Source organism: Zygosaccharomyces rouxii (assembly GCF_000026365.1).
Source record: "Zygosaccharomyces rouxii strain CBS732 chromosome C complete sequence".
Taxonomy (NCBI): domain Eukaryota; kingdom Fungi; phylum Ascomycota; class Saccharomycetes; order Saccharomycetales; family Saccharomycetaceae; genus Zygosaccharomyces; species Zygosaccharomyces rouxii.
In genome coordinates this window covers 654,935-666,823 of record NC_012992.1, presented here as the reverse complement: position 1 = coordinate 666,823, position 11,889 = coordinate 654,935, and the positions used below count along the sequence as shown (strand labels likewise).

The window sequence follows — 11,889 nt, the reverse complement described above, 5'->3', positions numbered from 1 at the left end:
CTCAGATACTTCATAATGCTTGGAATTCGATATCAGATATTGTCAAGGAATTTTCAGCTTTATTCTAGGGTCCAAGGCTCATCACTCAAGGAGAAACTGAATAATCTTCAGCAACGACAAACAGTACTGAATAAATCGTCGAAAGAACTGAAAAGATTAGATGCTAAGAAACGATTAGAGATCAAGAAGACTCAAAAAAGGGCATATCCTCGACAGAAAGCCATCACTTTACTTCAGAAGCAAAATAAAAATTTGGATCAAGAACTAAAGGCGGCAGCTATAGGTCCCACTAGTGATTCTGATTTGAAATACCTACTGAAAACTAGAGATAAAAGATTGATATACACAATATTAGGTATTACGGGAGAGCAATTGAGAGACTCGGTATTGATAGATAAGGATGTAAAGAAATTTCTGAAAAGAGGACTTATTGAAAAAGCTGTGATATTGACAAGATTGGCAAAAAATAGAGGTTCCGCTGGTATGAATTCCATAATGAAATATTTCTTCCACGAATCGCAAGCACCTCAATCTGCGGTAGATATGTACAATTGGAGAAAGAAATGGGGAATACCGCCCAATGAATTTACGAATACTATCTTATTCGATGGATTAGCAAGACAGAAAAATCCGATAAAGAAGGCAAATGCATCGTTGGTCTTGAAGGCGGTAGATAGATTAATTGAAAATAACAAATTAACCCAAATTGAATTCAATGCAGCGCTGGGAGCACTCTCCAATTGTAACGATATAACTCATGCATTTGAGCTTTTCGAAAGAAAGAACAAAGGTGTTGAAAAAGATTCTATTAGTTATCTTTGGATTTTAAGAGCTTGTAAAAGGGTGGAATCAGATTCATTGTTTCAAGAAGTAATCATATCAATCATGGAAGATATTCCAGCGAGACTGATAGATGCTCCATTATTATTTGAATTCTGTAAAACTTTACACTCGAGGGACGATAACGTCGCACTTCAAAAAATGGCAGTATTAGCACTGAAAGAATACTTTGAAATTGATTACGATACCGATCTTTGGCCAAAACTTCTTGGAAGCTTCCAACTCTTGCCGCTAAGCCACTGGTCTATCGATAGAAGATTCCCACTAAATGCACCCGTTGTTGGACTGTTTTTAGACAATTGCTTGAAATCGAAGCAGTATTCCTTGGGACTTCAATTTTTTGAATATTTGAAAGCGAATAAAACCGAAATATTAGATTTGGGAATGTATCACAAGTACATGGAACTACAACTCAAAGGAAATCCGTTAGATTGTGGAGATAAATGCCTAGAGGTATTTAATGAAGTTGAAAGTAACCCTAATTTCATTTCTTTCAAGCATAGCTTAATTCTGCTCTACAAAGCATTCGAAAGACAAGCGCTTAAAAAGGCTAATAACATTGATAAAGTCAAGATCAATGAATTTTTGTCAAAATGCCTAGACGTCATAAAGAAAAATGAGGGTATCTATTCTAAGGAATTCAATACGAGATTGTATCCTAAGAAAACTTGGCAATTCATATTTGCCATCGTTAAAGCCGCCAATACAAATGAAGCACTAAGCAGTCGGATGTTCACAACGATTATTGATGAATATCTGAGATCATTCATCCATGGAGAATTTAGTCCCTCTTCCATTTCACCAACTAATAGAGAAAGCAGAGAAACCTTAAGATTCGTGGAATTGGAATGTATAAGGTTACTGAACCAGCTTGCATCTAGAATGTCCATACCGGGTATTGAAGAAGTGGACACATCAAAACCATCATTGGAAAGAAACATTTTCCTACAAAGAAGACAACTCCGTCAATTTAAAAAAATGTTATTAGAACATGTCGATGCATTACAGTCTGAACACCCAAATGTCGAGGACTTGAATGAACTTGATGTTAAACTTAAGGAAAAGGCATCGAAGATACTCGATGATCATAAAACTAATGAGTACATGAATTACGTACTGGTACGATAAATATGTGCAAGAATAAAGTCTGTAAATAGAAAAACATTAAACCCATTTTTTTTATTTTTTTAATTTTTTTTTCTTAGTTGAAAAAGTTCTTCATATCCTTTAACCATTTAATGTATTCTTGATTCTCCTTGTACTCAGAGAAACCTTCAACAAACCCAGCTAACTCTTCAGTAATACCTCTACTTTCCAAATAGGCTTCTAAGGACTCTTGTAATTCTTCATCCAAGTTAGAGAATGGTGGACCATGGTAAACCAATTCACGCTTAACTTCGGCTTCCGCGGATTCGTTCAAAGCTGCATCTGCGCTTGGGAAAGGAGTAACACTGTCCACGTAGAAGGCACCTTCACTCAAATTCATCAATAATTCAATAGAAACTGCGCTTTGATCAGCTTCCTTAACCACGACCACATTGACATTGGCGAAATTTTCGTCATAAGCGTTGTACTGATCATCTTCTGATTCCTTGGAAGCTTCAGCCATAGCAGCATCGTATGGCAAGTTAGCCACCTGAGCTACATCGAAGTAAACGTGGACAACTTCGCCCTCTTCGGTTTTTCTAACAATTTCTGCTAAATTTTTACCAGGTGATTCAACTACGGAGAATCCATACTTATCCAAGAATTCTTGGAATGATTTTTCTTGATCTGTAGTTTCAACTTCTGTTTCAACAGAAATTTCAGACTTCAAGATTTCACCGACATTTTTAGAACGATCATCAAATTTGATTGGTGTAGACATGAAAGTTCTGGTTTGGGGCATCATCATGGTTCTAGCAAATGGCCTACTAGCACTAGCTAATCTAGTGGTAGAGACTCTAGAGACTCTTGGGACATTCTTGGCCAAACGAATAGCAGCACGGAAGGACATGTTTAATAGTTTTTGTGTCTTTGAGGACTTCTTCGTAATAGAAAGACTACGGGGTTATATCCATCTCATCTCATCTCATCTCATCTGGAGTCTAAAACTTTTTTTTTCAGTTGAAAAATGCACGAACATGACAGTCGTTTATCGCATTAGTTCTTCAAGTTAAGTATGGGCATATAGCGCAGTTGGTAGCGCGTCTCCCTTGCAAGGAGAAGGTCATCGGTTCAAATCCGGTTATGTCCACTAGCTCTTTAATTTTTTCAAAATCGTACCCTAATTTTCTGACTGTTACAACACACCCAAAGCCACACTTTTTTTTTCTTGCATTTCACCATCACGTACGGCTGTGCGCGTTCGAGAGCTTAATTCAATAATGCACACGACACACATTGAATAACCTGATTACGCCAACAGAGCCAGTCAATATTCATTCGAGGCTCATCATAATAGTAAATACAGCTGCAAGAGCGTCAACCAAAGAACCTACAAAAGAACCTGCAAAAATTTCCCACATTCTTTTCTTTCACCAAATTCGTCGGAGTTTACTCGCACAAATTCCTCCACAATTATTTCGAAACCGGACCACATTGTACTCGTTTTCCAACAATTTACGACATTCTGCTAAAACCTAATCAAGGCCAATTTTGTCACAACATCTTTTTAAAAATAATATATTTTTTCAATTACGTCGTTTTTTCCTTTTCTTTTTATCTCTGCTGTACAAGGTAACAACAACAGGGCTAGAACAAGAAAAGGTTTCAGAAGTTTTCTCCGAACATAAGATTGAATAAAAGAACATACAACAGAAGAAGAGCAGAGAAGATAGGGATACAAGTTTGATAGAAGCACTGATACATTGATAGAGAATACAGAAAGTATATTTTACTTAAGGAGGGGAAAAGTTTTTAAATTTACTCTGGTTATTTCATCTGATTGCCCTCTAGTACCCACGAATAATGAAACTAGACCATCACAGTACGTCTTCGGATGTGAGTACTGATACTTCCACCAAAGACTCTATGAGTACTGTTTCCGACAATTCGTCAATTTCATCCTCATTGAAACCACCAACTCATCTTTTACCGACTATTCTGACTCCCCCAGGTGAACCAAAGAGCCAACATCAGGAACCAATTACTCTTCCAAATGGTGTACCTGTATCTCCTGTAAATTACCCGGTACTTTTGAAAAGTGTATCAGCTCCGGTACTACCATCCTTTAAACCCCAAGATCAAAGGTTACCCAAACCTAATGGATGCATTTTGGTTTCGGCCGTTGAATTGGGTAGGATTTTACACGAAGCGAGCCTAGAGGATTTAGTGGTATTTGATGTCAGGCCGTATGTGGAATTTTCAAAGGCGACGGTCCCCGGAGCTTTCCATGTATGCTTACCATCGACTTTATTGCGTAGGAGAAGTTTCACATTTCAGAAATTAGTGGACAATCTTTCGCCGGAGGAACAGTCGCTGTTGAGGAGTCGTCTGGGGAATCCAAATTTGAAAGTGATTGTTTACGATAATAGTTCGAATCAATTTGATGAATCGGTATCCCTAGGATGTGCTGGTATTGCTACAAAAGTAATTGAGCATTTCAACAACAATACAGACAGGAATGTACAAGTAGCCATATTAGCCACAGGATTTCTTCAGTTACAATCATTATATCCAGAATTAATTATTCAAGGGCCAGAAGGCGAATCAAAAGTGGATTTACAATTACAAATGCCCCAACAGGTAAATGGGCCGGTATCATCATCGTCCCCAATTTCAGCACTCTTAAAATTCAAATTACCACAAGATAATCAATCGAGCTTCAAAATTGCTCAAAATGAGGAAATTATGAATCTGGAATCCTATTTGAGTGCCGTAAATCTCAAGGAAGAACAAGATCAATTGTCAATGAGTACATTCCAATTTCCAAGACGTGAGACTAGTGGCTGTGAAATACGCACAAATCAAAATGCGCATGCTCGCGTGGGTCGCAATGTTAAATGTGGCAATGAAAAACTACGATTTCAATTACGTTATGGTTCAATGATGTCTCGTTATAGCCAATGGGCAATCGATTCAATACTGCCGAAATGGTTCCAAAGATTAATGGAAAGATCCAAAATCGATTTTATCTTACAATTCCAAAAACTAGATTATCTGGAGAAGAAACGTCTCAACAGAAGTTTTTCTCACAGATCCTCTCAAAGCGCACTTTATGCTCCAAGAAATTTAGAACCACCATCAGATGGTAAATTACAAAAGAGGTCTTATTCACACCCCGATTGTCTTTTCGAATCTCCTAAAAATTCCAAGGCATTGTTCACTCTAGAATCCGAAGATGAAGACGATGAAACTGTAACAATCTCGTCAGGTGTTGAATTAGGAACCAAAAATCGTTATAAAGATATTTTCCCCTATGAGCATTCAAGAGTTGTCTTGAGAAAATCTGTTTCATCAATAAGTCATACGCCGTCGCCTGATAATGAGGATATTTGGGATTCTTATATTAATGCTAACTATTTGAATTTGCCGCACTTATCAACGTCAACAATAAATGGTCGTACAGGAAATTGTAAAGTAAGGTACATTGCATCCCAAGCACCATTGGCATCAACGGTATTAGATTTTTACACTTGCATTCTTAATAACAGAGTTCCATTAGTTTTCACGTTAACGGATAGTTTTGAAAATGGTCTGGAAAAATGTTTCCCATACTGGGAAGAAGGTGATTATGGCGGTATCAAGGTTAAAGTATTAGAAGCAATAAGTTTACCGTCACTAGTATCTTCACAAGGTAAATCAGTAACGGTTATGAGAAGATTGCAACTTACTTACGAGCAAAATAAAACTTTCCAAGTATTACAGGTTCATATTACAAATTGGCCCGATCTAGGAACTTTGCTAGATTCAACACAAGTAATCCAAGCGATTAGTATAAAAAACACTGTGGTAAAGGGACTATTTGAAAATAACGTTTATCCAAGTGGTCAGGTACCGACTATTTTAGTACACTGTTCAGCAGGCTGTGGGAGAACTGGTACATGGTGTACATTGGATTCAATCATTTCAAACTTGGATACTTTTGACCAGTTGTATAAGGATTACGATTTTGGTAAAAATTACGATCCAGTTGTTTGGACAATTAACATCTTCCGCAAACAGAGAATTTCCATGGTGCAAAACGTTAATCAGTTCCTTTTCATCTACGACTGTTTACTGGACTATTTCTTGCTTCAATTGAATGATACTTTGGATCAAGAACAAAATACCATGAGAACACTGGTTAACAAGATTAATGAGATGGAAATCGTTCAAAATCTAATCAGTACGAAAGTCATTGAAATGACTCCCCCATGATGATAAAATGAAAATAACTCTTCCGTTTTACTTTAGTTTATTCTACTTTCACCTTCTCTTAAAAGCTAACGATATCTTGCAATGTAAAAACCAACTAATTAATTAATTACTTTCCATGTTTTTTGTTTTTGTTTTCTTCTACTTAATAATTCATCCTAATATTAATTCATACACTATCACCAGTATATTGATTCCGATCAAGGGGATTCTTAAAAGCGTCTGTACAGCTCCGATCAAATGGACTATCTTAGATTTAGTTGAACTCTCCTCTTGCCCAAACACAGGACCATCCATGGAACCTTTTCCAAATCCAACTGCAATAATTCAACATCGTTAGTATAAATTCAATAAAGGGAACAAAAGGATCTAATATTATAGTAATTCCATACTTCTTGATAAGAATCTCTCTTCACTTAGAACTGCAACTGCATTGATCAACAACAACGTTACGTAGAACAATCTACCTAACCCAAAGATCATTGTTAGCAGTCCCTTTGGTAGTCCTCTATCAATCGAGTTGTTCTTGGGTTGTTACTATACTTTTTTCAACGCGAAGAACCAACATCATAATCAAGTTCAAGTCCAAACTAAGAATCGTGAGTTCAAAAACGTTCCATCGAAATGAGTTTCCTTTTATTAATACTTAATACTACTAGAAACTTTAAAAAATACAGATTTAAATTTTTGGTAATATAAAAGGAGTTTGTGTAATTGCCTATTATGCATCTTAGTCGGCGTTACGACGAGCCACCTTCTTGGCCAAACTCTTACCAGTACCAAAGACCTTCTTGTCTCTGTTCTTCTTCTGCTTTCTTTGTTGTCTGGATGGCTTCTCAACCTTTGAAGCAAGACCAGCTCTAGCTAATCTGTAGGTTGGTTCGAATTTCTTGGCGTCAGCGACAGAGTTGTACACTAGACCAAAACCAGTAGACTTACCACCACCGAATTGAGTTCTGAAACCGAAGGTAGAGACGGCATCCTTTTCGGTTTTGTAGATGGCGGATATTCTTTCACGCAATTCGTCCTTGGAGACGTTTGGTCTGTTTGGATGCAAGACGTCAACGACGAACTGCTTTCTAGCCAACAATGGGTTGGTGATCACCTTTCTAGTACGGATAGTGACAGCGTCAGACATTCTTTTAACGACCTCTGTATTGGTTTCCTTGTGACACGGGCTGAGACGACAGGTCCTTAATATTTACTACAAGGCTTACGCAGTACCCAATTGTTGGGACCTAATCTGCAAGATGGTGAAAATTGAAAAATTGCAAGAGTCGCTCCAGTGAGTTTGCGTGGGGAGGTGTCAGTAAGCAGTAGGCTCGCGAGGAGCTGACCGTAGGCTGAAGCGGAGCGAAAATTCAAGGTGCTGGGCCGAGAAGCCTTGGTAAGCTAGGCGGACGCGCTAGGCGGGAGAGCTAGACAGAGCGACGGGCGACGAGTGAAAAAATGTCCGTAAAGAAAAAATTCCGGGAAAATGTACGGATGTTACGAGTCATATAACAGTCACTCGAACCCTCAGCGGCTAAATTCAAAGAGGAAAGACGATAAGCTTCTAACAACGATTATCACAAAACTCTCTATCTAGTGCTTGTATTCCATTTTCTTTTTTCTTACTTTTTCTTAAACAAATATCACCGATTACTGAGCTTGTATACACATCTATAAATCTATAGCCGCTTGCAGCTGGTTGACGTTACAAAAAAAAAAAAAAAAAAAAGGATCAAAGAAAAACGAATAAAATGATGACCTAGGTATACAATACATTAGTCTGCTTAGTAGAATGGCTTGTCGATGGCCATTCTGACAGACTTGGTTTGAGTGTAGTTATCCAAAGCGGCAGCACCCATTTCGCTACCGATACCGGATTGACCATAACCACCAAATGGAACACTCTGGTGGAAAGCGTTGTAAGTATTAATCCAGATGGTACCAGCCCTAATTCTGTTAGAGACATCAATAGCCTTGTTAACGTCCTTAGTGTGAATACCAGCAGCTAGACCATAGACGGAGTTGTTAGCCATGGAAACAACTTCGTCGACAGTAGAGAACTTAGATACGGTAACCACAGGACCAAAAATTTCTTCCCTAACGATTTGCATGTTCTCGTGAACATCGGCAAAAATAGTAGGCTTAATGAAGAATCCCTTGGAACCGTGTCTTTGACCACCAGTGACGACACGAGCACCTTCATCAGTACCAACCTTAACATAACTCAAAATCTTGTCCAATTGGCTTTGAGAAGTTTGAGCACCTTGGAAAACACCTTCTTCGAATGGATTACCAACGGTTAGAGCTTCAGTGTATTTTTGGAATTTTTCCAAGACTTCGTCGTAAACGGTGTCCTGCACATAAACTCTAGAACCAGCACAGCAAGTTTCACCAGAGTTAAAGAAGATACCAAATGCAATGTTACGAACAGCCTTATCCAAATCAGCATCACCAAAAACAATATTTGGAGATTTACCACCCAATTCCAAAGTAATTTTCTTAATAGTATCAGCAGCAGATTTCATAATGTGACGACCAGTAGCAGTAGAACCAGTGAAAGCAATCTTCTTAACATCAGGATGCTTACATAGTCTTTCACCCACAATCTTACCATAACCTGGAATCACGTTAACAACACCAGAAGGAATACCAGCTTCTTGACACAATTGTGATGCAAACAGAGCAGATAATGGAGTAGCTTCAGCAGGTTTCAAGACAACAGTGTTCCCAGTAGCTAGGGCTGGACCCACTTTCCAAGACCACATTAACAATGGGAAGTTCCATGGAATAATTTGACCACAGACACCCAATGGTTCACGAACAGAGTATGCAAAATGATCCTTACCAGTATCAATAACGTTACCGTAAAGCTTATCAGTCCATCCACCACATGAGCGAATATATTTGGCAACCAACGCCACGTCACCACGCGAACATAGCAATGATTTACCGTTATCCATTGATTCAATAGCAGCTAATGTCTCGGAGTGTTCTTCGATCAAGTCTGCTAATTTGAACAACGCAGTGGCTCTAGTCTCAGGATTGGAAAATCCCCATCCGTTGTCGAATGCCTTCTTAGCTGCTGCGACAGCGGTATCAACATCTTCTTCACGTGCTTCGTACACATGAGTGATCTCCTCTTCAGTAGTTGGGTTTATCACTTCAAAAGTTTTGTGTTGATGAGATGGACGGAATTCACCATTTATGAAAAGCCCGGTTGGCTGATCGTAAGTTTGACCATTAGGTAGAGTAATAGGTACCCTTAGAGGGAAGTTAGAGTAAAGACGTAGTAAACGTCTCGAGATAAATGCAGTTTGAGTTCTAGCGGCGGCGAACATAGTTACGTCCCTTGGTATGACTCATAAAAGGAAGAGTAAAATCCTCGAAGGTTCATCTACGGATTTCAATCATGTATCTTATATACTTTACGAGTTCGCACAATGTATCGCACGCCCCTCACATCGTTTAATTATCTAATGCTCATCATCGAACCCACTGTCCTTCGATGTAAATCTAAATGACGTATTTCTTTGTTTCGAGAGGGTCAAAGAAAGAGCGGGGGGAGGGGCATGCAGACTTGGCTGCAATCCTTCGGTTCTTGTAGCTCAGAGGAGAGCGCAGAACAAACAACGATGCGGGTGGTGGTGGGCTTAGAACCTTGAAGGGAAAATTATATTGCGAAAATGAAAGTCCGTGGAATCCATTAGTGCGGGGCACCCGGAATTAATAACCCACTTACTGAAGAAGGCAAAAAGAGAATAAACAAGAAAAGAATGTTCTAAGGGTCAAAGGAGGTACTTTCCTAAAAAAGATATTTTTTCCTACCAGATTACCTAATACGCAAAAATCCAGGAATGTCACATAATACGTAGGCATGTAAAGATATGTTTCAATCTCAGCACCTGTATAGAACCCACATGGCATGTGATCCATAGGGTAGAGGCACGTAATTCTATCAACACGTTGACCCTTGGTAAATCAAATAACGATGGGACAATACTGGGACTATGCTCCGGCTAGTTGGAATCGACACATATCGAGGAATGTCCATGGATATTGTCAAACTGGCGTTCATATTGATAATAAACAACAGGAAAAATAGCAGTATCACACTCTCTTTTTGAGGATTATCCCCTATACTTTAGGGCATCTATTTACTTCAATTGGAAATTAACTGATAGCAACACCTGACTGATGCAAAAGCGTCCGTTGAAAAAGTTCTCTACCTCCAAACAAGAAATACGAGGGCGTGTGGTCTAGTGGTATGATTCTCGCTTTGGGTGCGAGAGGCCCTGGGTTCAATTCCCAGTATGCCCCGACGTATTAATTTTTTCTATTTTTGTCCTTTCAACCATATACCTCACCAAATCAGCCTCATCTTAAACCAAGGTATGATATACAGTAAGGCTCGAGCTGATTGACGTTTCAATTGACGTTTCAATTGACGTTTCATCAGTATCTATAGACTGTTCTCTTTACTGATATTATCACGACTGTTAACCCTTATAGATGTATGTATATGTATATATATAGCCCAAAGCACACTCTCATTCAGCACCGTACTTGAGTCTTAGTATAAAATTGATAACAACTGCAACTAGCAGGAAAAAGCATAACATGGTAGGACCAAGTCTGTCATCGTAAGGTCCAGATCCACGACGTCTAATCGCAGCTGCCCTCCAATGATATGTTACCAATGCATACAACATTGTACCCATAGCCACTAGCGTGAACAGACCAGCACTTATCATACCTACAGTATCACCAAAGTTCAGGAGTCCGATACCAAGACCACCTAACATAACGGTGAAATTCAGCCATGATAAGAAGGTACGCTCATTGGCAAAGAAGACTTTGGGTTCAACTCTAGTGGGCAGTGCGATTTTTTTACCTGGAGCACTCTGCAGTAATGGTGCTGTGGACATAGCTATTTGCAATACTTATTCTTCTTATTCTTGGTGATTCTTGATTGTAGTCAAGAAGAATTCGGAGTTAGCCAGCTTTTGACCCTTCGAAACTTTCAACACAAGCAACTGAAGGAAGCACGTGGAGTAAGATGTTGCAAGAATCTCATATTTACTCGGACTTCCAAAAGTCGTCAAGGCACCAATAAGAGTTGATATTAATCATTGACCATTGACCCTTGAGCGTTAACGTCTTGTCACTTAGTTATCTCTCTGCTGTTGGGGCTTGTTGTCTACTTTACCGATCAGTAAACTCGGAAAGCATTTAGTGCCCCTAAAGCCATATCTGTATATTCACACAGAGATATCGATAGAAAAGTTTGGATAGTTACTGTTGTACTGAGTTCAGCGCTTGAATCGAGAATGAACTTTGAGACTGGCCAAGACAAGACTTCGAATGCGCCAATTCCCAAGGATAAACTGTCAGAATTGATTAAATCGACCTACGACAATTTGGAAAGAAGTGGTAATGCTTCTGTGGATCAATTGCTTAAAAGTCTACTAGAGCAATTGAACTCACATTCGTCGCTTTACAAATACATCGTTTCCATTTCCACGTTAGAAACAGGGTCTGAAACTATTGATAGTGAGAATTGTACAATGTCAAATGCAATTGGTGCATCTTGGAATTCAAGAAAGGATGGACTGTTTAACTATGATTTGCCCGACAATGAACACAGGGGTGTTAAGCATCTAGTGACCGTGATATGGGTGGCTAAATGAAGGGTCGCGATGAAATAATGAAACACGTTATGTA

General features: G+C 38.9%; 8 protein-coding genes and 2 non-coding genes across 10 annotated transcripts; 5 read left to right on the top strand and 5 right to left on the bottom strand.

The window, feature by feature from the left end:
- Nucleotides 1-15: 15 nt before the first annotated feature.
- MRX1 (Mrx1p) lies at nucleotides 16-1,968 on the top strand (the record flags this gene model as incomplete). Its single annotated transcript, XM_002495981.1, has 1 exon — nucleotides 16-1,968. The coding sequence occupies one exon, from the start codon at nucleotides 16-18 to the stop codon at nucleotides 1,966-1,968; it is 1,953 nt and encodes a 650-aa protein (XP_002496026.1).
- Nucleotides 1,969-2,041: 73 nt separating this feature from the next.
- MAM33 (Mam33p) lies at nucleotides 2,042-2,836 on the bottom strand (the record flags this gene model as incomplete). The annotated part of the gene is made up of 1 exon (XM_002495980.1): nucleotides 2,042-2,836. One exon carries the CDS (start codon nucleotides 2,834-2,836, stop codon nucleotides 2,042-2,044), a length of 795 nt encoding a protein of 264 aa, XP_002496025.1.
- Nucleotides 2,837-3,003: 167 nt separating this feature from the next.
- Nucleotides 3,004-3,076, top strand: ZYRO0C08734r. Its single transcript has one exon. It is a non-coding gene; the product is annotated as a tRNA-Ala (tRNA).
- A 713-nt stretch (nucleotides 3,077-3,789) lies between these two features.
- PTP3 (tyrosine protein phosphatase PTP3) lies at nucleotides 3,790-6,180 on the top strand (the record flags this gene model as incomplete). The annotated part of the gene is made up of 1 exon (XM_002495979.1): nucleotides 3,790-6,180. One exon carries the CDS (start codon nucleotides 3,790-3,792, stop codon nucleotides 6,178-6,180), a length of 2,391 nt encoding a protein of 796 aa, XP_002496024.1.
- Nucleotides 6,181-6,330: 150 nt separating this feature from the next.
- On the bottom strand, nucleotides 6,331-6,660 carry YOS1 (Yos1p; the record flags this gene model as incomplete). The annotated part of the gene is made up of 2 exons (XM_002495978.1): nucleotides 6,331-6,494; nucleotides 6,570-6,660. 2 exons carry the CDS (start codon nucleotides 6,658-6,660, stop codon nucleotides 6,331-6,333), a joined length of 255 nt encoding a protein of 84 aa, XP_002496023.1.
- Nucleotides 6,661-6,907: 247 nt separating this feature from the next.
- ZYRO0C08668g (40S ribosomal protein eS24) lies at nucleotides 6,908-7,315 on the bottom strand (the record flags this gene model as incomplete). Its single annotated transcript, XM_002495977.1, has 1 exon — nucleotides 6,908-7,315. The coding sequence occupies one exon, from the start codon at nucleotides 7,313-7,315 to the stop codon at nucleotides 6,908-6,910; it is 408 nt and encodes a 135-aa protein (XP_002496022.1).
- Nucleotides 7,316-7,952: 637 nt separating this feature from the next.
- On the bottom strand, nucleotides 7,953-9,506 carry ALD5 (aldehyde dehydrogenase (NAD(P)(+)) ALD5; the record flags this gene model as incomplete). The annotated part of the gene is made up of 1 exon (XM_002495976.1): nucleotides 7,953-9,506. The coding sequence occupies one exon, from the start codon at nucleotides 9,504-9,506 to the stop codon at nucleotides 7,953-7,955; it is 1,554 nt and encodes a 517-aa protein (XP_002496021.1).
- A 907-nt stretch (nucleotides 9,507-10,413) lies between these two features.
- ZYRO0C08624r lies at nucleotides 10,414-10,485 on the top strand. Its single transcript has one exon. It is a non-coding gene; the product is annotated as a tRNA-Pro (tRNA).
- Nucleotides 10,486-10,715: 230 nt separating this feature from the next.
- VTC1 (Vtc1p) lies at nucleotides 10,716-11,093 on the bottom strand (the record flags this gene model as incomplete). The annotated part of the gene is made up of 1 exon (XM_002495975.1): nucleotides 10,716-11,093. One exon carries the CDS (start codon nucleotides 11,091-11,093, stop codon nucleotides 10,716-10,718), a length of 378 nt encoding a protein of 125 aa, XP_002496020.1.
- A 402-nt stretch (nucleotides 11,094-11,495) lies between these two features.
- TDA2 (Tda2p) lies at nucleotides 11,496-11,855 on the top strand (the record flags this gene model as incomplete). Its single annotated transcript, XM_002495974.1, has 1 exon — nucleotides 11,496-11,855. The coding sequence occupies one exon, from the start codon at nucleotides 11,496-11,498 to the stop codon at nucleotides 11,853-11,855; it is 360 nt and encodes a 119-aa protein (XP_002496019.1).
- Between the last annotated feature and the right edge of the window lie 34 nt (nucleotides 11,856-11,889).